A 22,811-nucleotide genomic window follows, 5' to 3' on the forward strand; every position below is an offset into this window, starting at 1 on the left:
GAATAAAATGTGGTATTTAAGGCAGAAAATGTCTTCTTTTTCTTCTAAGAAATTACAATTTCGGGAGAAAATGGCTCATCTTTGGCATCTTAATTGATGTTTAGGGTGGAAAATGTCTTAATTTTGGAACCTAACGTGATACTTTGGGGACTAAAGGTCTTGTTTTGGGGATAAAAAGAGAGATTTCTGGGGGAAAACATCCTACTTTTGGATAAAAGTAAAAAAATACAGCTGGGCCCAAAGGGTTGGTTGTGGTCAGTGGGGTTACATCCAGCTGGCGGCCGGTCACAAGTGCTGTCCCCCAGGGCTCGGTGCTGGGGTCACTTCTATTAAACATCTTTATTAATGACCTTGATGAGAGGATTGAGTGCACCTTCGGTAAGTTTGCAGACAACACCAAGCTGGGAGGGAGTGTTGATCTGCCTGAGGTGGGAAAGGCACTGCAGAGGGACCTGGATAGACTGGATGGATGGGCCAAGGTTAATGGAATGAGCTTCAATAGGGCCAAGTGTCGGGTCCTGCATTTTGGTCACAGCAACCCCAGCAACCCTACAGGCTTGGGGAGGTGTGGCTGGAAAGCTCCCAGACGGAAAGGGACCTTGGTGTGCTGATGGACAGCGGGCTGAATATGAGCCAGCAGTGTGCCCAGGTGGCCAAGAGGGCCAATGGCATCCTGGCTTGGGTCAAGAATGGCCAGCAGGACTAGGGAAGTCATCCTGCCCCTGTACAGGGCACTGGTGAGGTCCCACCTTGTGTTCTGTGTTCAGTTTTGGGCACCCCAGTACAGAAAGGACATGGAGGTGCTGGAGCAGGTCCAAAGAAGGGCAATGAGGCCAGGGAAGGGCTTGGAGAACCAACCCTATGAGGAGAGATTGAAGGAACTGGGGCTGCTTGGTCTGGGGAAAAAGAGGCTGAGGGGGACACCTGATTGCTCTCTGCCAGTACCTGAAAGGCAAGTTTAGGTTGGATATCAGGACAAGCTTCTTTACAGAAGGGGTCGTTAAGCGCCGGGATGGGCTGCCCGGGGAGGTGGCTGAGTCCCCATCTTTGTCTGTGTTTAACGACCGTCTGGATGTGGTGCTCGGGGCAGCGACTGAGCGGAGAGCTGGTAGAGCTGGGGGAGGACGGCTGGGTCGTGGTTGGACTCTAAAGGCTTTTCCAACCTACGCGATTCTACGAGTCTATGCTACGATTGGCCACGCTGAGGCAGCAGAGACCGCGGGGAGAAGAAGTGCCGGGGATGGAGGATTCCTTTTGGGCTCTCCTTGGTCACAGGAGACAAAGATAGAAGGGGAAGGGGGGAGAAGAGGAGGGGGAAGGGAGGAGGGAAGAAACAAGCAAACAACTCCAGGAATGCTGTGCAAAGTGCTCATGAATGCCTGTAAAATGTGTTCAAACGGATGTTGCTTTTCACTTTTGCCTGTTCCCCGTTGCATTCTTTCTAAACATTCACATACCATAATCCAACGACCAGACCAGTGCATTGATAAGGAAAGCCAGACCCCGTCGTTATCAACACCGAATACCGTTAAAGCCCCACTGAATACCATTAAAGCCCCGGACTGCCTTGGCACTGAACAAAACAGCTGTCACTCTGAGATAGAGCCTGACCAAACCTCTGAGATACACCAATACAAAATACGCATGTTTAAGGGAAAGGAATGTGGGAGAGGAAGGTAAGAGCAGACACGGCTGCTTTAAACCCGTCTAAATGACTCACGAAAGGAGCAGGGCACGGAGGTGGTAAACAAAGGATTGATTGCCTACTGAGTGGGGACTGGCTGGATGCGGCTCCGGGCTGCCTGGGCTGCTGGTCGGTGACCCTGCCGGTAGCTGGGGGTTGGAACTGGATCATCATTGTGGTCCTTTGCAACCCAGGCCATTCCATGAGGACAGATGGGACCCCAAGGGCAGATCCTGACGTAGGTGAGGGGTGATTTATTGGGGCAGAGGTTTATTGGGGTGAGGGGGGTTATTGGAGCAGAGGGTCCAACCCTCAGTCCTCCAGGTTGCGGAAGGCTGCCTGCATGTCCTCGTTGAGCTGTGTGAAGGCAGCTGTGATGTTGGCTTCACCATCCTTCACAGGGTCCTGGTTGGGGGGGAGAGCAGCATCTATGTCACTCTGGGTGTCCCCTGACTCCCTATGAGTGACCTCTTAAGCTGCTATAAATGCACCCTAACCCCCTATAACTGTACTCTCAAATCCCTATAAGTGACCCCTATAAGCACCCCCATCATCACCCGATGTGTGACCCTAAGTGTCCCCCAACCCCCAACAAGTGACCCCTCCTGCCCACTACAGGTGTCACACCCATTCCCTATAAGTGACTCCCTATAAGCATCCCCCAACCCCAATAAGTGACATCCTACAGGTGTCCCCAGATCTCATGTAAGTGTCTCCCAATCTCCCATAAATACCCCCCAACTCCCCATAAGTGACCCTCCCCCTTCGAATTCCCACCATGAATTTCATGGCGCTCAGCCGGTACAGGATGTCCCCAAGGTTCTCACGGATGGTAGCCCAGGTGACACGGCGCTCACCAGCCCCGGTAGCCTCCACGGCATGTCGGGCGAGCTCATAGAAGGTGATGATGTTGTGCAGCATCTTCACTGTCTTGTAGAAGGGGCAGAACCTGGGGGGCGGCGGGGGGACCCCAAGGGGACGCAGGGGTGGTGCGGGGTTTGGGGACGTGGAGGTGTTATGGAGACGTGGGACTTAGAAGTGGCATAGGGATGTGGGAACAGGGGGACATGGGTTTGGTGTGGGGATATGGGGATGGCAAAGGGGCATGGGGGTGTCCCAGTGATATGGATGTGGAACAAGGGTGTGCAGGGGTGCCACGAGGACAGGGGGATGGCATGGGGATTTGGGGACACAGGCATGAGGAGATGGGATGGGGACAACACGGGGTCATCGAGGTGGCTTTGAGTTGTGGAGGTGGTGTGGGTATGTGGGAGCGCTGTAGGGACATGGGAATGGCACAGGGGTGCCATGGGGACACGGGGGTACATGGAGACACGGTACCTGTCGTAGGAGGAGTAGCCATTCTGCTGTAGGAAGTCATCCTTGAGGAGTTTGGCCACCTCCAGTGTCACCTTGTCAGCCTCAGCAAGGGATGCCTGTGAGGAAGGCAACATCCCCATGCCATGGATCTCGTCCCCACACCACAGCTCCCCTCCCCATCCCTTTCCATCCCCATCCCCATACTATCTCCATCCCCAACCCATCCCTGTCCTATTCCAGTCTTGTGCCACCTCCATCCCATTTCCATTCTATCCCCATCCCAATACAATTCTTAGCCAATCTCATCCCCCTCCCAATCCCCAGCCCCTTCCCAATCCTACCCCCATCCCATTCAAATCCCCTTCCCCTCCCCACCTGATCCTCACCCCATCCTTATCCCAATCCGCAACCACTTCCACCCCATCTCCATCCCAATTCCCACCACATCCCCACGCCACCCCACCCCACTCCCACCCAATCCTATTCCCACCCAGACCCACCCTCTCACTCCCACCTTCCCCACAAGCTGCACAATCTCGGCCAGATCCTCCTCCTCCTGCAGGATCTCCCTGGCCCGGGTGCGCAGCGTGGGGAACTCAGGGTACAGCTGCTCGTAGTGGGGCTCCAGCGCCCGCAAATATTTGCTGTAACTGATCAGCCAGTTCACCGACGGGAAGTGCTTGCGCTGTGCCAGCTTCTTGTCCAGACCCCAAAACACCTGTGGGACCAGGGGCGGGGGGTTGGCACGGGGATCCATAGGGGATCCATGGGAACACAAATATGGGACCAATGAGAAACCCCAACTATGGGATCTGTGAGAACCCCAAGTACGGGAGCCACGAGGAAAACAAAACAGAACTTCCATGGGAAACCACAGGAATCCCAAATACGGGATCCCTGGAGAACACCAAATATGGGGCCCACAGGCACCTCAAAGCTCACCTGCACGATTCCCAGCGTGGCTGAGGTGACAGGGTCTGAGAAGTCCCCTCCGGGCGGTGACACCCTGTGGGGTGCAGCACACTCAGTGGGCTGGGGTGGTTCTGTGTTGTCCCCTCCTGCTGACACTCACGCTCCAACGATGCTGACGCTGCCCTCACGGAGTGGAGACCCCAGGCACCGTACCCGCCCCGCACGCTCATAGAAGGATGCCAGACGAGCGCCCAGGTATGCAGGGTACCCACTGTCTGTGGGGCATGGGGTGGCACGGTAACGCCAGTGCCCATGGCCAGTGACACCGGGGTGATGCTGGGGATGCTCAGTTCCTCACCCGCCGGCATCTCAGCCAAGCGCCCCGAAATCTCTCGCAGCGCCTCGGCCCAGCGAGAGGTGGAGTCGGCCATCATGCTGACGTGGAGCCCCATGTCACGGAAGTACTCGGACAGCGTGATGCCTGCGGTGGGGGAGGGAGGGGACACGGGGTGGCACCAGTGGCAGAGCCGCTGCTGTCACTGTCACCGTCCCCTGTTGCCTACCGGTGTAGATGGAGGCTTCACGGGCAGCCACAGGCATGTTGGAGGTGTTGGCCACCAGTGTGGTGCGCTTCATGATGCTCTCCATCCTCCCATCCACCTCCATGGTGAGCTGTGGGAGGCACCACTTTGAGCACCATCAGCCTCATTGGCCCCGCTGACCCCTCTGATGGAACCCTTGTTGGCACCACCTGGCCCGCTGTCCCCTCACTGTCCCTGTGTTGCCACGCTCACCTCGGGGAAGTCCCGCAGCACCTCAGACATCTCATTGCCGCGCTCCCCGCAGCCCACATAGACAATGATGTCGCTGTTGGAGTACTTGGACAGGGACTGGGAGATGACGGTTTTGCCGCAGCCGAAAGCACCGGGGATGGCCGTGGTGCCACCCTGCACACACCTGGGGACGGACCCTTGCATGGCCGCTCTTTGCCCACGCCCGTTCCCATCCCCAACTCCATCCTGCCCCCATCTGTCCCCATGCTGACCTCCATCCCTATTTTGTCTGCTCTCCCTCATCTCTGTCCTCCTTGTCCCCTATCCCATACCCTGTTCCCAGTGCTGTCCGTCACCCACTTCTATTCCCAGCTCAATCCTATTTTCCTGTTCCCTCTTCTCACGTCCCCCATTCCGTATCCTTATCCCCATCCCTGTCCCATCACCGCTCTGTCCTCACTCCTCTCCCCATTATCATCCCCACTCCTGTTCCTGTTCTTTACCCCCATCCCCCAATCCCTACCCGCATCCCTTATTCATGCCCCCAGTTCCCACCTATCCAAGTCCACCATCCTAAACCCCCAATCCCTCCAACCCATATCCCCACTTTCATCCCCAATCCCATCCCCATCCCAATCCATATCCACTTCCCATTCCCACCCACATTTCATTTCATTTCCACCAAATTTCATTCCGGTCCTGTCTTCATCCCCACCCCATCCCAATCCCACTCCCATTCCCCTCTTATTCCATTTCCATCCCATCCCATCCCAATCCCTACGGGAAAAGCGCATCCAGCACACGCTGTCCGGTCAGCAGGGGGTGATTTGCCACCAGCTTCTCCACCACGGGCCGGGTCTGCCGCACCGGCCACACCTGCATCATGGTCAGTTTCTCGGCCACACCTTCGAAGTCCAGCTCCAGCACCACATCCTTGGGGACGTTTGGGGACATGTAGGGGCTACAGAACCTTGGGATGCCACCACCACGTTCTCGAGGGCATTTGGGGACGGCAGGATGCCACCACCCCACCACCACGTCCTCAGGGACATTTGTGGACAGCGGTGCCATGGGATGACACCAGCCCACCACCATCACATCCTCAGGGACATGCAGGAAGCCGTCACTCCACTACCATGCCCTTGGGGACATCTGGGGACAGCAGTGCTGTGCAATGCCACCACCACATCAGCCACCCCTCACCGAGACGCTGTAGTGTCCCGGCGGCGCGATGTGGGTGACGGTGCCACGGCAACGGGGTGGCACCATGATCTTGTGCTGGATGAGTGAGTTCTCTGTCACTGTCCCATAGATGTCCCCACCGGTGACGTGGCTGCCAACCTGGGATGGGGTGACCATGAGGGTAACCGGGAGGCAGTGGGATTGGGCAGCCCCCCCAGTGGGAGCAGAAGGGTGCCCCCACATCCCCACCTGGATGCTCTTGCCAAAGATAGCGTCCCCATATCCCCATGCTCTGTTCACGTCCCTGCGTGCCCCCCCAACGTTCCCATGTCCTCACCTGGATGCTCTTGCTGGGGACAAAGTCCCAGGTGATGTTCCGCGACAGCGCGGGGATGTTGACCCCCCGTGGGATGTAGATGCTACCCGTCAGCTCCGCAATGTCCCGCAGAGGGCGCTGGATGCCGTCGAAGATGGAGCCCAGGATGCCGGGACCGAGCTCCACCGAGAGCGGCTGACCCGTGCGCAGAACCGGGTCCCCCACTTGCAGCCCCGCTGTGCGGTGAGCTCAGGAGAGGGCAGACGGAGCAGGAAGGGGACGTGAGGTGGGGGATGTGGGGTAGACGATAGGGATAGGGACAGGAGGTGGGTACGTAGGTTGGGAACGTGGGTGATGGGGAGAAGGATGTGAAGTGGGGGATGTGGGGATGGGGACAGGATAGGAACCACAGAGACGGGAGATGAGGACAAGGAAACTGGAGGGGACAGAGGCACTCAAAGACGGAAGGGGATGGGGACATGGGAACAGGAATGGGGAGAGTGGGTGGGATTGGGACAGGTGGGAGACCACAGAGATAAGAGATTGGGACAGAAAAAGGGATGAGGGAACTGGAGGGGACAAAGTCAGAGAGGAGGCAGGACGGGGATGGGAGGGGATGGGAAGAAAGGATGGGGGGACGGGAGGGGATGAGATCACTGGAGGGATCAGGAGTGATGAGAGAGGGGACAGGAGAGGACAAGGTTACTCACAGAAGGGAACGATGTCACTGAAGGGGTCAGGGGGACAGGAGTCAGGAGGAGACAAGGACAGGCGTGGCCACAAGGATACAGGTCTCCTCATACACCTGCAGCGTGGCCATGTCCCCCTCCAGGCGGATGATCTCCCCCACCAGCTCCGCGTGTCCCACACGCACCAGTTCGTACATGGCTGCCCCCTCCATGCGTGAGGCCAACACCACTGCAGGGACATTGTGCCGTCACCCCCTTGTCTGTCCCAAGAGGTGTCACCCCTGTCCCCAACATGCAGCCATACCGGGCCCTGAGACGCCATGCACAGTGCCCAGCTGGCTCTCCTTCTCAACGTCAGCCATGCGTGTCCCCACATCCCTCTCCATGGCGGTGGCACTGATGGCATAGCTGGTGGCACCCACATTATATGGGGACGGTCACCACAGGGGACTGGGGGGAACCGGCTGCACCCAGCGTCACTGTGGGTGTGGGCTGTGTACAGTCAACAGCACGCCCCCTCCTGTCCCTACCCCATACCGGCACACACCAGCACCCAACCGGCTCGTGTGGATGGGGGACAACCCTGACTGCCACCACTGCCACCCCCGTGTCCCCTCCTACTCCTCACCCCACAATCCCCCATATCCACAGGGGGGTCGTGTTCCCTTTCCTCCCCACCAGCACCAGCCCCGGGGCCACAAAGCCCCCCCGTAACATAAACACCTGTCCCCAAGTCCCCCAGTACCAGCCCATCTCTGTGTCCCCATGCCATTCCCAGCATCCCCATACTCCCTGTTGTCCCTGCGTCCCCCATGCCACCCCCAGCACCTCCATGACCCCACGCTCCCAAATCCCCCAGTGCCAGCCCACGTCTCTTCATCCCCACACCACTGTGTGTGCCCGAGGCCCCCAGCATCTCCACATCCCCTTGTCCCCCCATCCTCCAGTGCCAGCCCTCTTGACCCCCCCCCCACACAGAGCTGCCCACATCCCCTTTGCCAAAGGAACACACTTTTGGAAGAGCAACAGCAAAAGATGGACACAGGGATCCAAGTGACACCGTGTGGCAGCGTCCCGGTGGCTTTTTGTCCCCTGCACCCCCAGCAGAAGTGACACCTTCGTGTGCCCCTCCCCCACAGCCCAGGGGTGGTGCAGGAAAGCGGCGGCCGACGGCAGTCACAGGGCAGCTCAAGGGCGTCCTCAAAGTGCCACTACTGTCACCACCCACAGTGCCACCTCCCAGGGCTCCAACCTCCACTACTTCATAACCGGAGAACACTTATGACCCAAAATCCCCACATCTATTTAACAAAACCGCTCAACGAGGGGAGGGAGGGCAGGTGACAGCAGGGGGACAAGGCTAGGACACGAGGACGCCAGCAGTGCCGCCCTTGCCCCCCTCAGTGCCATCCTTGGGGGGCTGTCGGGGGTCATCCTCCCCCACCAGGCGGATGTTGTGCTTCTCACGGAACTCGTTCAGCTCGCGGCCTTTGCTCTGCAGCTGCTGGCTCAGCGTCTCGATGATTTTGCTGATCTTGGAGGAGAAAGAGAGGGGGAGAGGAGGGGCTTTAGGGCTTTAGGGCAGTCGTGGGGAGGGAACTGAGGGGGTCTGTGGGTGACAGGGGGGGGGTTGGAGTTACCTGCTCACGGTTGCCCTCGAGTGCGGGCAGCACCTCCTTGACAGTGCGCTCTACCAGGATGCCCCCCACCATGCGGTAACACTTCCGTGTGGGATCCACCTCCCGCAGCGTCTCGATCACCAGGCTGTTGGGTGGGGGGTCCTGTCAGCCCCCTGTCACCCCGCATCACTCCCAGCATCCCTCATTTTGCCACTCTCGGTGTCGCCTCCCACCATCCTTCAAGGTTCCTCCTCATCCCAGGAGCCCCCCCCCCCTCCATCTCCATGCACCTCCACACCCCCAGTGTCACTCCTATCTCCAACAATACATCCTCCACATTCCTCCAGCATCACCCCCATACCCGACGACCCCACACACACCCTCACTGTCCTCCTCATATCCCCAAGTGCCCCCCCACGTATCCAGTGTCCTCACCCTGGTGTCCCTCACACCCCCAGTGCCACCTCCAGCGTCCTCCCCGCCACCTCCCCACACCCATTTGCATCCCCCCACGTCCCCGCCCCCCTTACAACATCCCCAGTGACACCCACACCCCCGGGGTTCCCCTTATCCCATTGCCTCCCCCATTCACAGTTAACCCCCCCCTATCCTTGCACCCCTACCTTATCCCGGCCACCCCTACATCCCAATGCCCTCCCATTCTTCATTATACCCCCCCAACCCATTCCTTCGGCCCACCCTCTCTCTTTGGTACCCCCCACTGCCCCTATCCTAACGTCCCCCATTTTTCCCTTCCCCCTCACCCCATTACCCAGGTACCCCCCCGACTCACTGCTACCCATGTCCCCATACCCCACCCGTGTCCCCATACCCCCTCCATGTCCCCATACCCCCCCATGTCCCCATTACCCCCATTATCCCCATAGCCCCCCATGTCCCCATACCCATCCATGTCCCCATACCCCCCCATATCCCCATACCCCCCCCATGTCCTCATACCCCCCCATGTCCCCATACCCCCCCATATCCCCATACCCATCCATGTCCCCATACCCCCCCATGTCCCCATACCCATCCATGTCCCCATACCCCACCCGTGTCCCCATACCCCACCCGTGTCCCCATTACCCCCATGTCCCCATTACCCCCATGTCCCCATACCCCCCCATGTCCCCATACCCCATCCATGTCCTCATACCCCCCCCATGTCCCCATAGCCCCTCCATGTCCCCATACCCCCCCATGTCCCCATACCCCATCCATGTCCCCATACCCCCCCATGTCCCCATTACCCCCATTATCCCCATACCCCCCCCATGTCTCCATACCCACCCATATCCCCATACCCCCCCCATGTCCCCATTACCCCCATATCCCCATACCCCCCCATGTCCCCATAGCCCCTCCATGTCCCCATACCCACCCATATCCCCATACCCCCCCCATGTCCCCATTACCCCCATATCCCCATACCCCCCCATGTCCCCATAGCCCCTCCATGTCCCCATACCACCCCTATCCCCATACCCCCCCATGTCCCCATTACCCCCATATCCCCATACCCCCCCATGTCCCCATACCCCATCCATGTCCCCATACCCCCTCCATGTCCCCATACCCCCTCCATGTCCCCATAGCTCCCCATGTCCCCATAGCCCCCCATATCCCCATACCCCCCCGTGTCCCCATACTCCACCCGTGTCCCCATAGCTCCCCATGTCCCCATAGCCCCCCATGTCCCCATACCCCCCTCTATTCCCATACCCCCCCCCATTCCCATACCCCTCCCATATTCCCATACCCCCCCATGTCCCCATACCCCATCCATGTCCCCATTACCCCCATATTCCCATACCCCCCATATCCCCATTACCCCTATTATCCCCATACCCCCCCATGTCCCCATACCCCTCTCATCCCGTTACCCTCTCCCGTCCCCCCCCACCCGTGTTCGTTGAGCTCCATCTCCAGCTCCGCCGCTTTGGACGCCAGGCCGCGCTGTTCCTGCCGTAACCGGTTGAACCGAGCAACCACCTGCGCAAACAACCAACGTGGGTTTCATGCCGGGATCCCGGGATCCTCCCTCCTCCGTCCCCAAGCCCCGCCCTGCACCTGCTCCGCCGTCAGCACCTTCCCGCCAGGCCCCGCTGCGGCGGGCCGCCCCTTCGCGCTATCCGCCATTTTCCCCCCCCACCGTTTTGAGCCTCTTCCGGCGCACACCGGAAACTGGGCGGTCTCTCTTCCGGCGCAGACCTACAACGAGTCGAGCTTTTCCGGTGTATACCGGAAACAGCCTGGGAGCCATCTTGGTAATGGTCAAACCTGGCAGCGGTGCTGTATGGTGAGGTAGTGCTGCTGGCTGCCATCTTGGTTGTGGGCAGCGGTGCCGGGGACTTTGCCCATTGCCCCCCATCATCGCCTCCCGGTTCGGTGCTGCCGGCGTGACATGTACGGGCTGGGGGGGGGGGCAGTTTGGGGGGGTCCTGGTCCAGTTTAGAGGCCTGGGGGGCAGATAGAAGAAAGCCGTGGGGTCCTCGAGGCGGTTTGGGGCTCTAAGGGGGTTGGGGGGCAATTGTGAGACGTGTCGGGGGGATTGGGGGGCAGCCGGAGGGTCCTGGGGCAAAATGGGGGCAGCCTGGGGGTGGGTTGGGGTTGAGGGGGATTCTAGAGGCAAGTCATGGCGGTCCTGAGACAGTCGGGGGGGGTTGGGGTATGAGGAGGGGCATGGGGGCGCTGTGAGGCACTTTGGGGGGGTCCTGGGGCTGCCTGGTGCTCCAAGAGGCAATATGGGGCTGCACAGGGGCAGCCTGGGGGTCCGGGGGGCAAACTGGGGGGCTGCCTGGGGGCAGTCTGTGGCTTGGAGGCCGCCTGGAGGTCTTGGGGGCAATTAGAGAGGGGTGCTAGGAGCGATATGGAAGTGGGTTGAGGGGCAGCCTGAGAGCCCTGGGAACAAACTGGGGGTGTCCTGGGGCAGGTTGGGCTTTGAAGAGGGGCTCACTCTGTGCCCCCCTACCCAGGCTGAGCGCAGTGCTGCGGCTCCCACTGCACCGCTTGTGCCCAGGCTCCCGGCACGCCTTGGGCAGGTACTCACAAATGGGTGGCAGTGGTTGGGGACAGACCACCACGGTGACCCCATCCCCTGGGCTGACCCATCCCGTGTCACAGCCACCAAGCCACGATGGCGTCCCTTGGACCGAAGCCGCTGGTGGCTGTGGGCCAGGTGACCTCCACTCCTGACAAGGAGCAGAACTTCTCCAGCTGCTCGGCGCTGGTGCGGGAGGCAGCACGGAGGGGCGCCTGCCTCGTCTTCCTCCCCGAAGGCTTCGACTACATCGGCCGCGACTCTGCACAAACACTCAGCCTGGCCGAGAGCCTGGACGGTGAGCTGATGGCACGCTACTGCGCGCTGGCCAGGTAATGGTGCCGTGGGGATGCTCGGGGTGGCACCGCTCATCATGGTGACGTTGCTTGTTCTGACGGTGCTGCTCATCCGAGTGGCACTGTTTGTCCTGGTGACAACGCTCTTCTCAGTGACAGCAGTTGCTTGGTGGCACCACTCATCCTGGTGACGTTGCTCATCCTGGTGGCACTGCTCATCCCGGTGATACCCCTCACCCTGGGGCCTGTTGTTTCACTGGCTGCTTGTCCTAACGTTTCTCCCACTGACAGTGCTGGTCCTGGTGACACGCTTTCTTCCAGTGACACCGCATTGCTCCCCACAGGGACTGCGGTGTGTGGCTGTCCCTGGGTGGTTTCCACGAGCGCAGGGCAGACTGGCCGAGCACGCAGCGCATCTACAACTGCCACGTGCTGCTGGACCCCACAGGTGAGCCCTCCCACCAGCCCCGTCCCATTGAGGAGCCCTGTGGCACATCCTTCTGCTCCCTTGTTGCTCGCAGGGCGCTTGGCAGCAGCCTACAGGAAGACCCACCTGTGTGACGTGGAGCTGGAGGGCCGCGTCACCATGAAGGAGAGCAGCTTCACCAACCCTGGCACCGAAATCGTGCCTCCTGTCAGCACTCCAGCAGGGATGGTACGGGGTTCCCATTCCCCATCCTCACCCTGAGCCATGTCCTGTGGCTGTCCTGATGTCTCCTTGTCCCTGACCAGCTCGGACTCTCCATCTGCTACGATCTGCGCTTCCCTGAAATCTCATTGGCGCTGCGACACGCCGGTGCTGAGATCCTCACCTACCCCTCAGCCTTCACCTTCCCCACGGGCTCAGCACACTGGGAGGTGAGCATTAACCCCCACAACACACACACCCTATTTCTGGTTGACCCTCATCCTCACTGTGTCCCTACAGGTGCTGCTGCGGGCACGTGCCATCGAGACCCAGTGCTATGTGGTAGCAGCAGCGCAGACGGGTCAGAACCACGAGAGCCGGGTGTCCTACGGCCACACGCTGGTGGCAGACCCCTGGGGGACGGTGGTGGCACAGTGCAGTGATGGACCAGGGCTGTGTTACGCCCAAATTGACCTCGAATACCTGCGCCGCGTGCGCCGCCAGATCCCAGTGCAGAGTCACCGCCGTGCTGATCTCTATGGGACTGTGGGGCTGCAGGCAGCACTCTCAGACCCATAGCAGCCCATAGCAGCAGGGCTGTGGATCCTCTGTCTCCCAGGCCGCGGCTGTGAACTCACACTTGGGGCTTTGTGGTTGTTCCTGGTGCTCAGGGTGTCACTGGAGAAGGAAAGGAGGGAGCCGTGCACTGCTGTAGATGTTTATTTCAAGAAAACCGAAAGCTACACAGGGAATATGACCGTTATATTGAAGTTTTAAAAAATACAGAAGTCACAGAAATTACACCACATTGTGCCAAAGTTGGCTGTCACCTGGGGGAGGGGGTTGGGAGGGGAAAGTACCACACATCCCCCTCCCCAGCTGTGGGGTCAGTGCCCACCCCATGGTGGGGGGGGGGCAGCTTGGGGGGATGGGGAAAAACCACAAAATTGGGGGTGAAAAGGGGAACGTTTCCCCATCCCACCCAGGACCTTCAGAAGGGGGACAGCAGAGGTGACAGACCCACTAGGACACAGCCATGGGGCCAACTCCCCTGTCCCACAGTTTGTCCCAGCTCATCCCAGCTGCAGTGAGAGGACAAGACAGGCAGAGATCTCACTGCGTCCCTCAGCACTGCTTCCCCCCCTCCCAACCCCAGCCCCACAGGGAGGGGGACACAAAGGCACATGGTCCTGGGGACAGCGTGGGGCCACCACTGGAGCTGCTCCTGAGGACCCCAGAGAGGAGGCAGTGGAGCGGGGTTGGGGGGGGGTCAGGGCTCCAGCGTTGGGGACAATAGGGTCACCCCACTGCCAGGCCCACAGGGACACTGACAAAAGGGCAGGAGAGGGGCACAGCTGCTCCCCAATTCCTCCCAGTACAACCCCCTCCCATCTCAACATCCCTCTTGCCCATTGCTGACCCACCCCGGGGCAGATTATTTTTTTTTTTTTACTTATTATTATTTTTCTTTTTTTTTTTTTTTTTTTTTTTAACTTTTTGGGGTCATTTTTGCCTTTTTTTTTTTTCTTTTTTTTTTTTTTCTCCTTCTCCTTTTAATGGATACAAAAACAGAAGAGGAAAAAAAAAGAGGAAACAAAGCAAGAGAGAAAGTGACGGGACAGGAGAGAAGGGTGAGAAAGAACACGTTAAGCCTCCGGCGCTCCCCATGGCAAACCAGGTCCTGCAGCTCAGCACCCGGTGGGAGTCCAGCAGGTCTTTCATTCCCATCTTTTTCTTTTAGAAAACAAAACAAAAAAAACCCAACAACAAAAAGAAGAGCTTGGATCCCACCAGGCGTCAGGGGGCCGTCTGCAGCATCAAGTTCCTCAGGAGTTTCTGGCGCCCAACCTCGTAATCCTCCTCATCCACATTGACCAGCAGTTTGATGGCTTCGTGGCCCACGGCTTGCTTGAGCGAGTCCGTGATGAAGACGCCTTTAAGGGCCTCCAGCAATGAGCCGTTGATGTAATCGCGCCAGAACGCGTCGAGGTAGGTGAGCTCTGAGAATTTTATGTCACAGATGATGGAGCCCAGGTCCCGGGACTTCAGGATGGTGTTGGCTTGGTTGAAGCGTTCAAACTGGCGTTCCAGCGGGTCCTGCTTGTTGGAGAAGACGTTGCCCTGGAGCGCCGTCTCGTGCTGGCAGTACTCGGCTCGGACTCGCAAGCGGATGTCTGTAGGGAGCGGGGGTGCTCAGCTTGCTGTCCCCATTCTCCTGGGGGTGTCAAGACCCCCTCCAATCCCCCCACCACCCCCAAGGTCTTACCACACGTCTGCTTCTCCTTGGGGTCTGGAGTTGCCGACTTCCTGCGCTTGCGTTGGCTGCTGAGGAGGGCCCTGCTGCGGCCGGGCCTCTTGGTGCAGATCTGCGGCCCCGCCGAGGAGCAGCAGACCATGGGGTGCTGGGGAGGCACTGCCCAGAGGACGAACGGGTGAGGAGCTGGGACTGGGGAGCAGCTCAGAGCAGAGACCCAGAGCTGTGCGCTGCCCCCGTGGTGCCCAAACCTGGAGTTCCACAGCCCACAGAGTTGCAGACCAAGGACGATCCCAAAAGCACCTCCCCCTCCCCCCACAGGGAGCAGAAGAGCCCCCAAGTTCTGTGGCAAACTTTCAGTATGTTCTAAAGCATTGATTTAATCCTGAACCTGGAGGATTGGCCTGACTGCAGCCGCTCCCCAAAATGGGAAGGGACACCAAAATCCTCGTCTGGTTGTCCCCCAGTCGCTCAAGGTGTCACTTGAGCACTGGTACAACTTGCTATCAGCACCAGGCAGCACCCAGCCTGCATCTCTGGGATGAGGTGACAGTGACAGACAGGGAAAGGCACCTCTAACATGAAGGGACACAGCCACATCAGGGCCGGATTCTGCTGGGACATCACTGCAGAGAGCCTGTGTGCAAGCTACGGTTTGGGGTGGGGGCAGTTCTTGGGGGGGCTCAGCCCTTGTGTTACCCAGTGCCACGGTTCACATACCAGTTTCTGCCCCATGATCAGGGAAACAGGGGAACAGATCCCGGTGTGTTCCCAGGTCCTCACCTGATTTGTGGGGGTGGCCAAGGCTGTGTTCTGCAGCGCTGTGAGCCCGCGGCGTCACGTAGCGGATGGAGGTCTCCTCCAAGTACTTGTCCACCAGGTCCGGACACACTGGCACACAGGGAAGGGGGGGTTTTGTTAGGACAGACCCACAGACAGCAGCAGGCAGCAGTACAAAGTGCTGCACGCACAGATCCCCCTGATGGCTTCCCACTGGTGATTTTCCCATGGCATCTTTTGTAAGCCCAAGAACTTCACGACTGTTTCCTTTCCAAAACAAAGTATAACAAACAAAAAAACATCCCCACCGTTGCAGCCATGCAGTTCCCAGCCCCGGCAGTGGCAATCAAGGACCCCCCCCCTCACACCACACTGCAAAGAACTGTTCCTCAGATAACCTTCTCAGGAAATAAACTCATTACAGAGCTCAGAAATAACACTGTGCTGTGTGGGAAAGGCTGTCTGTGTCCCTTTCCACAGCTGCTGGCACAGCCCTGGCTCTGCACGGACCATTTTGACACCATCAGTCCCCACAACCACCTTGTGCCAATGCCTCTGCCTACACCTCCAAGCTAGAATGGCAGATAGTATTATCTGTGTGACTTTGTTATCTGTATAACTTCGGAGCAGAGCTCTGAAGCTGCATGATGTGCAGTGCCAGGGCTCCAAGGTCAGGCTGCTAAGGAGGAGCAGCTGCGAGCAAAGATGATGGGGGAAGCGAGACCACGGTTCCCAGCATATCCCCAGCTCTGAGCTAACTCAAGGCTGAGGTTTTGCTCCTCTGCAGAGAAACAACTCAGAAAGAGGAACAGAGATGAGACTGCAGTGAAGGACAGCTGTGGAAGGAGGCAGGGACCTGAGCAGCACTTCCTCCAACCCATCAACCCGCTCCCCCTCAACACAAAGCACACCGTAAACCTCGTTCAGCTGCAGCTCTTGGCACCACTTTTCTGGGTGCCTCTGTGATTTCTGTCTCCCAGTGCAGCTCTCCAGCACAGGGCAGATGCCATCGCCAGGATAGGGGTGACAGCTCTGGGTTAAAGGATATGTTGTGGCCTCTGTGTTCCTCTATCAGCCCCCCACAACTCCCCCCAGAAGCAGGGAAGGTTTTGTGCCTGCCCATACTTGTGTTCACTCCTTTCCCAAGCACTGGCATCTCAGTTGCGAGCAGAAAGCAGAGACTCAGCAGCCCAGGACTGCCAAAAAAGCAGAATTATCCTTATTTCATATGAAAAATGCAGATTTCTGAGGCTGGAGCCTGCCAAAGAGGCCACCTTATTGCTCCTGCAACAGGTGAGCTCCTCCAGCTCTGGGTAAAGTTCCCCAAGAGGTAAACTGGCACAAAGCTGGGCCTACAGCTCGATGAGTGACCTAAATCGGTTGATTTACCCCAACTTGAATGGCCTGGGTAATGCTGCCCAGGTCTGCACTTAGAGAGTTGCTGAAATGGGAGAGGTTGGGGCACTCTGCTCAAAAAGCATGCCCCCTTGGAACACCCCCATGATGCACTGAAGAGCAGTGGGCTCACAGAGGACATCGGTCACCTCTGGAGCCTCGTGTCCCTTCTGAGAAGGTGATCATGCTGTACTTAGAGCTCCTCCTTGCCCTATCCAAAGGCATCTCCCCAAAAACGGGGTCTTTGGGCCAGAAGAAACTTTCTCCCTAAGGCCACAGAGAGTCTCAGAAGAGAAGAAAGAAGACAATCAAAGAACCACAGCACAGCTGGGTGAGATCACAGAACCATGGGATCACAACATTCCCTGGGATCAGGAGGCACCTCAAAAACCTCAGAACCATTGAACACCGCCACCCTGCTCTGCCACCACCCTCTTTAGGCCACAGTCTGAGCACTGAGCACTCACCAGCCCGTCGCCTCTTGAGGGTGACGTAGGGCAGCAGGTCGTGGCGCGTGATGATCCGCAGCAGCTGCAGCACCTGCCTGAAGTTGGTCTCATCGCAGCGGCCCTGCCGCTCCAGCGCCAGCAAGAAGTCCCTGCCGCTGCGGATCATGCCCCGCTCGTAGTCGTCAATGACGTCCACGAAGAGGAAGGAGAGGACACGCACGTCGCGGTGCGTCAGGTGAGTGCCCACGATGTCGAACATGCGGTGCAGGCTGTACAGCCCATGCTCACGGTCGCCCTGCTCCTCGGGCCAGGCCTGCGAGCGGCTGCGTTTCAGGGCTGCCATCTCCGCCCGGCACACGACTCCTGCAAGACAAAAAGAGGCCATCGGGTTTGAATGCGGTTGCTGTTGTTCTCTCTGTGTGAAAATCCTACTCTTGGATCCTCCAAATTGAGTTTCCCCATCCAGGCTTGTCCCCACCGCTGTGCCACTCTGCTCTGCCTCAGTGAAAATCTCAGCCACGAGTCCCATCCTTCTCTGGGATCCCAAACCAGACCCTGGGGCAACAGCTTCAAACCACATTGCCTCATTGCAAGGGGCTCAAATCCTCAAGGCACCAACAGCAATGGGACATGCAGAATGCCAGCTGCAGCCCCTGTGTTCCTCCTGTCATGGCCAGCGCACCCCGACCCGCTCAGCTCCAGGCTCTCTCTCCCCATCCTGGCTGGTTTGTGGCCAGGGAAGCTCCAGGATGGGTGACTTAACCTCATCCAAGGCCACACAACCGCTGGGTTTTGTTCTTTGCCATTTATCAGCGTGGTCACCCCAAGATTCATCTGAGCATGAAATTACGCTGGGGACAAAGGTGTGTTTTCACAGCAAGAACAGCCAACAACTCTGTGCTTCCCATGGGAATATAGGGGAAGGATGGGAATGCAGCAGCGTTGTGCCTCGAAGCACACTCTGAGAGCACGGCTGGCCCAAACCATCCCCACAAGCTGTTAGGAACCCAAACGCCACATCCCAGCAGGAACTGTAGAAAGGAGAACGTGGAGCAAAGTGCAGCATGATGCAAAGGCTGTGTGCTCACTGCCTGCAGGCTTGGCATGAGCCAGCATCCCCAAGAAAGCCACAGGAACCCCACAGCTGCCACCTTCACACTCGAAGGGCAGTAGCAGGCATCCCAAGGACAAGTATGAACGTGGCCCAGTGGCTTCCCTGCTCTGAGCCCAGAGCCATGCAGCCCCCAGACCCCTCATGCCTTCAGGGTTTCTCCACGGGCAGCATTTCCCCACAAGTCATGGGTGGAAAATGAGTCCTCCAGCTGCACCCGGAGCACTCCTGGCACTCCCCGCCATCCTCAAGCACCAAAATTCTGCCTTCTAAGCCATTCCCCACAGGAAGGGCAGACTGCTCGCTGCTGGGGGAAGCACAGATGTGGGGCTCCGAGCCACATGATGGCACCCCAAAGCTTTAGGACGCCCTGCTGTACATTCCAGCCTCTGCACAAGGCAGCCATGCACCGATTGTGGCACATCTAAGGTGTGCACTCACGAGCTCCATGCTCCCAAGGGCAGCTCTCCATGTAGGAGTCAAGATGCCAGGTTGAATCCATGCTGCAAGGAGGATAGAGGATGAGAAGAGCATGCGGTGACAGCCAGTCCAAAACTGCCTCTGATGCAGCACTGACCACTCCCATTAGGAAAGAAACATCATGCAACTTCCCCCCAGGGTTGGTCTCACCCCACAGAAGTGCCCCCAAAGGTGGTTCATGATAGACACGGCCAAAAAGGGGCAGAAAATCCAAATCTATCACTTAGCTCCTGTGCAGCTTCAAGCTGCAGCCTGGTGGCACATGGAGACGGAAGAGATTCCTCCAAGCTTTGCAAAACCTTTGAGGTTATGAAGCCATCACAAACTTTAATGGGTGTTTTTGCCATTTCACTGCAGCCGTTGGGTTTTGCAACCTGACCTATAAATACTCTGGCACTGGGAAGCAGGCTCAGGGCGAGCTGCAGCTCTTCATGAAATACTGCCCAGAAACACCAAGCTTGCTTCACCCCACACCTCCCCTCCTGGCAGGGAAGCCATAAACCTCAGTCCATGCAGAACTGGGGAGGGAAGCACCCAAATCCCAAACATCTTCAGCAGCAATCCCACTTTCCTTATTTGTTTCTGGGACTTTTTAGAGCAAACTTCAAACTGCTTGTTTTTCTGCTGCATGGGGTTGGGAAAGGCCAAATTGTTTCTAAGCCAAAGCAGAAATTAAGCAGATGCCATCTTTGGGTTATTTAGCACCAGTCACCCGGGAAATGCATCCAGAAGAAGAAAAGAAGTGGTTCTATGTTACACTGCTAAGACTGAAGGAGGACTCAGCAGAAAAAGCCTCATTCTGAGTGGGGAGTCCTGAGGGGCGGCTCCTTACAGCTGCACCACCCAGAACCGCAGTGTGTTGTCACGTTTGTTTTCAGACCAGGGATTCTAAGAGCCACGACTTGGAAGAGATCCCTCCCTGCCTCCCCTCCCACCCACAGCACAGGCATGTGGGGCTGACAAGAAACCTCTAATCCTCCCGAGGAGAGGTGCCCAGCAGCCAGGCCTGGGACAGCTTCTAGAGGGCAGCAACTCCAGGTCACCTCCCAGCAGAGAGGTGCAGGGTCTCTGTTCCATGCACCTCCGCTGCTCTGGGGATGGTTCACTCCACAGGGCCACCTGGAGAGCAAAAGAGATGCACATGCTACATGCCAATGTTACCCCCCAGGAACTGACCCACACACGCCGTGCAGGCAGGAGGAGGCTGTTGAGCACGGAAGGTGATTAAAATAATTTATGGTGAACAGAAAAAATGAGCTCCCGGTGCCTACAGCGCACTCTGCAGTTGCTCACCCCAAGCCTGGCTCGTCCATCCTCCTGCTCACCCCGCCTGTTTCAGGGAAGTTAATGTCCTGCCACAAAAAGCACCTCTCAGCCTCGTAGCCTCACAGAAGTCGTGCAGGGAGAAGCAATAAAAATCAGTTTCCCAATGGAGTTTTGCTGGAGGTAACGCTGCAGTGTGGCAGCCTCCTGTGTCCCATCATGGTGGCACTGTGAGTGGAGGCGAATGGGGACACCCAGGCAGAGCGTGTGGGTGGGGTCAGAGCTGCTCTTCCCTGTGAGGGGCAGACACCTTTGGAAGATTTGGGGCTGGAAACAAAGCGGGCTGCCCCAGCTCCTAAATACAGCCACCCCAAAGCGACCCAGCAGCCTGATCCTGCACGCGTCCAACATCACACTGCCCCAAACAGCAGCAGGAAGGCAGGCACTGAGCTGGCAAAGCAGCTCCAGGGGGACCCCAGATTGGACAGGGCTCACAGGTACAACTCCAAATGGAATTAGTTAAACACAATCACAGCTCCTGATAAACCAAGCGGAGAGAGGAGACTGAGCCACAGCCTCTTTCTCTATGGGCTTTCTCACCTCTACCCCACAGCATTCTGCATCCATGTCAGGAGAGCAAGCCTAAACCTATCTGTGGGTCTTGAAACGATCCCAAAACCACAGCTCCAAAACTACAGCAGGCTGAATGGGTCCCAGCCCCACACAGAACCACAGTCACACTGCCATCACTGCGAGTATCACCAGAGGGCCACCAAAAGCACCACCCCATACCGGGTTACAGGACTCACTGTCAGCGTCGCTGCTTGAGGAAGAACTGATTTGAGGTTGTTTTACTGTAATTAAATCCCCCTAAGCATAAGCAGTGATGCGAGGAATGCTGGAGAAGTGACAGCCAGAGGATTTCACGCACTGCTGCAGCACGGGGCTCCTGGGACTGCACAATGCCACAGCACTCTGTGTGTCCCCAGGATGGGAACAGACCCCAGCAGCAAGGTGGGCCCCGAGAGAGGGACTGATGCTTAAGATGAGGGAAGGACCCCGAAGGAGAAGCACTAAAGGCTCAGCGTGGTATGCACGGCCATAGCACAAAGCAGAAGGGGTGGAACCACTCAGAACAGACACGGGCAAAGTCTGGGACAGCCGACATCTGGAAGGCACAGCCCCTGCACACGCACTCATTTCAGGCAGAACTGAAACAAGAACCACGTAGAAAGAACCAGAACATTCACTTCTTTTCTTTTTAAAACCCCCTTTTTTTTTTTCAGGAAGGAAGCCCCACACGACAGCCCCACAAACACACAGTGGTGTGCAACAGCTTCAGTCATGGAAACCTGAGCTGGAGCCAGAGCCTGGCTCATATCCAGGCACCTCAACTTGAACAATTCTGGCATTTCTAGCAGCAAAAACTCACCGGGTCTGTCTGGAGGAACCTCTCACCGAACTTCACACCCAGACCCACAGGAGCCCAACGTGAAGGACCAACACAAGAATCTTCTGGACAGGACGTGACACCCAACGCCACCATTCTGCACAGCCAAGGGATGGGTGACTCATGGGCTCATTAAGAACTTAAACCCGTGCAAGAAAACTAACCTTAATGAGGAGTTCCTCTGCTCTGCGCGTATCCGTTCCGATGTGAATCCGAGCACGGATTGCTCCGAAGTCCTCTATCCCCTTTTCTCTCTGATTTCTTCAACACGGTGCCCCACTGGGGCCACCTACAGCCCTACAGCGTGGCCCACGGATGGCTCTGGTCACGGGAAGCCACACTTGCAGTGCTGGTGACCCTCTTGCCACGGTGGACTTTCCAGAAGCCACCAAACAGTTTCTTTTTTATCTTTTTTTAAGCAACTCTGATGCCCAAACTTTTTGCTTTTTAGATCCCTACTTTACTCTATAATAATTTATTGACGTCCTGAACCAACCCTGTGCTCCTTACGCTGTTCCTTCGGACATCTTCTCAACCCCCAATCCCCATTTCTCCTATAGCAGGGCAACCAAGTGAGGGGCAGGCTGGGCTGCTTTCAACCTGTTTGTTCCCCAAAAGCTCCTCCAGAAAATTGGTCTTGCTCACAAAATTTGGAAAGAAATAAAAAAAGGGACAACAAAAGGGATCCTGGGTGGGACTACAGGCCCAGAGGCAGCCTCATGCCGTCTCCACAGCCCTCAATGTCCCCCCCCGACGCCCCTTTTACTTACAAAGGGGTCCCCTCGAGAACTGAGCCTCAAAAGAGAGCTCCGTGTGCCCCTAACAGCGACCTCCCGGCACTCCCACGGGGCTGAGCGGCGTCCGCAGACCTACAACGTCCAATCTCATCCCCCCCCCGGACCTCAGTTTCCCCCCGAGGCCTCAGCCCCTCCCGCAGGCCGCGCGGCCGGCTCACGACGCAGCTCCGAGGGCCGGGCCCCGCTAGGCCCCCATCCCCCGGGCACCTGGCCGAGACCTCTCGAGCGCTACCTCCCACCGCCACAGGGCTGTGCTGAGCGGAGAGGCGGCCCAGGTAACGCCGAGGCCCCCCCTAGGCCGCCCCCGCCACGCCCGGCCCCGCGCTCCCTCCCCTCACGGCCGGGCCTCGCTCGGCGCCGCCATGTTGAC

The 22,811-nt window shown here is 57.9% G+C and overlaps 4 protein-coding genes across 5 annotated transcripts; 1 reads left to right on the forward strand and 3 right to left on the reverse strand.

Annotated features, from left to right (window-relative positions):
• Positions 1–1,951: 1,951 nt before the first annotated feature.
• LOC140263662 (V-type proton ATPase catalytic subunit A-like) lies at positions 1,952–7,298 on the reverse strand. Its single transcript, XM_072358711.1, has 14 exons — positions 7,181–7,298; positions 6,977–7,105; positions 6,209–6,423; positions 5,893–6,030; positions 5,471–5,622; positions 4,711–4,873; positions 4,480–4,588; positions 4,275–4,397; positions 4,077–4,191; positions 3,947–4,010; positions 3,519–3,722; positions 3,026–3,120; positions 2,462–2,633; positions 1,952–2,089 (listed from the first exon to the last, which is right to left on the reverse strand). Exons 1-14 carry the CDS (start codon positions 7,260–7,262, stop codon positions 1,997–1,999), a joined length of 1,854 nt encoding a protein of 617 aa, XP_072214812.1. The 5' UTR covers positions 7,263–7,298; the 3' UTR covers positions 1,952–1,996.
• A 594-nt stretch (positions 7,299–7,892) lies between these two features.
• Positions 7,893–10,712, reverse strand: PFDN2 (prefoldin subunit 2). Its single transcript, XM_072358650.1, has 4 exons — positions 10,569–10,712; positions 10,402–10,490; positions 8,517–8,640; positions 7,893–8,410 (listed from the first exon to the last, which is right to left on the reverse strand). Exons 1-4 carry the CDS (start codon positions 10,635–10,637, stop codon positions 8,237–8,239), a joined length of 456 nt encoding a protein of 151 aa, XP_072214751.1. The 5' UTR covers positions 10,638–10,712; the 3' UTR covers positions 7,893–8,236.
• Positions 10,713–10,764: 52 nt separating this feature from the next.
• Positions 10,765–13,264, forward strand: NIT1 (nitrilase 1). Of its 2 annotated transcripts, XM_072358647.1 has the most exons (7): positions 10,772–10,904; positions 11,474–11,539; positions 11,622–11,870; positions 12,179–12,282; positions 12,356–12,489; positions 12,567–12,692; positions 12,763–13,264. In XM_072358647.1, coding segments are annotated over exons 1-7 (960 nt in total). In that variant the 5' UTR covers positions 10,772–10,902; the 3' UTR covers positions 13,042–13,264. The 2 variants fall into 2 exon arrangements, with proteins under 2 accessions (XP_072214749.1, XP_072214748.1); XM_072358648.1 differs by lacking the exon at positions 11,474–11,539 and having other exon boundaries at positions 10,765–10,904.
• Positions 13,168–22,632, reverse strand: DEDD (death effector domain containing). The gene is made up of 5 exons (XM_072358649.1): positions 21,809–22,632; positions 17,359–17,703; positions 15,500–15,607; positions 14,729–14,875; positions 13,168–14,636 (listed from the first exon to the last, which is right to left on the reverse strand). The coding sequence occupies exons 2-5, from the start codon at positions 17,681–17,683 to the stop codon at positions 14,260–14,262; spliced, it is 957 nt and encodes a 318-aa protein (XP_072214750.1). The 5' UTR covers positions 17,684–17,703; positions 21,809–22,632; the 3' UTR covers positions 13,168–14,259.
• Between the last annotated feature and the right edge of the window lie 179 nt (positions 22,633–22,811).

The sequence above is a fragment of the Excalfactoria chinensis genome, chromosome 32 (assembly GCF_039878825.1).
Source record: "Excalfactoria chinensis isolate bCotChi1 chromosome 32, bCotChi1.hap2, whole genome shotgun sequence".
Lineage (NCBI taxonomy): Eukaryota > Metazoa > Chordata > Aves > Galliformes > Phasianidae > Excalfactoria > Excalfactoria chinensis.

Excerpts from the sequence above, each read along its gene's own strand:
- LOC140263662 (XM_072358711.1), bottom strand. The coding sequence starts at position 7,262 with ATGGAGAGGGATGTGGGGACACGCATGGCTGACGTTGAGAAGGAGAGC. Across the intron at positions 4,192-4,274 it reads CTTGGCTGAGATGCCGGCGG|ACAGTGGGTACCCTGCATAC; the intron begins GTGAGGAACTGA and ends CATGCCCCACAG. Across the intron at positions 4,011-4,076 it reads AGCGTCAGCATCGTTGGAGC|GGTGTCACCGCCCGGAGGGG; the intron begins GTGAGTGTCAGC and ends TGCACCCCACAG.
- PFDN2 (XM_072358650.1), bottom strand. The coding sequence starts at position 10,637 with ATGGCGGATAGCGCGAAGGGGCGGCCCGCCGCAGCGGGGCCTGGCGGG. Across the intron at positions 8,641-10,401 it reads ATGGAGCTCAACGAACACGG|CCTGGTGATCGAGACGCTGC; the intron begins GTGGGGGGGGAC and ends CCCACCCAACAG. Across the intron at positions 8,411-8,516 it reads TCGAGGGCAACCGTGAGCAG|ATCAGCAAAATCATCGAGAC; the intron begins GTAACTCCAACC and ends TTCTCCTCCAAG.
- NIT1 (XM_072358647.1), top strand. Across the intron at positions 11,871-12,178 it reads CGCTACTGCGCGCTGGCCAG|GGACTGCGGTGTGTGGCTGT; the intron begins GTAATGGTGCCG and ends TGCTCCCCACAG. Across the intron at positions 12,490-12,566 it reads TCAGCACTCCAGCAGGGATG|CTCGGACTCTCCATCTGCTA; the intron begins GTACGGGGTTCC and ends GTCCCTGACCAG.
- DEDD (XM_072358649.1), bottom strand. The coding sequence starts at position 17,683 with ATGGCAGCCCTGAAACGCAGCCGCTCGCAGGCCTGGCCCGAGGAGCAG. Across the intron at positions 14,876-15,499 it reads TGGCCACCCCCACAAATCAG|TGCCTCCCCAGCACCCCATG; the intron begins GTGAGGACCTGG and ends TCCTCTGGGCAG. Across the intron at positions 14,637-14,728 it reads CAAGGAGAAGCAGACGTGTG|ACATCCGCTTGCGAGTCCGA; the intron begins GTAAGACCTTGG and ends CGCTCCCTACAG.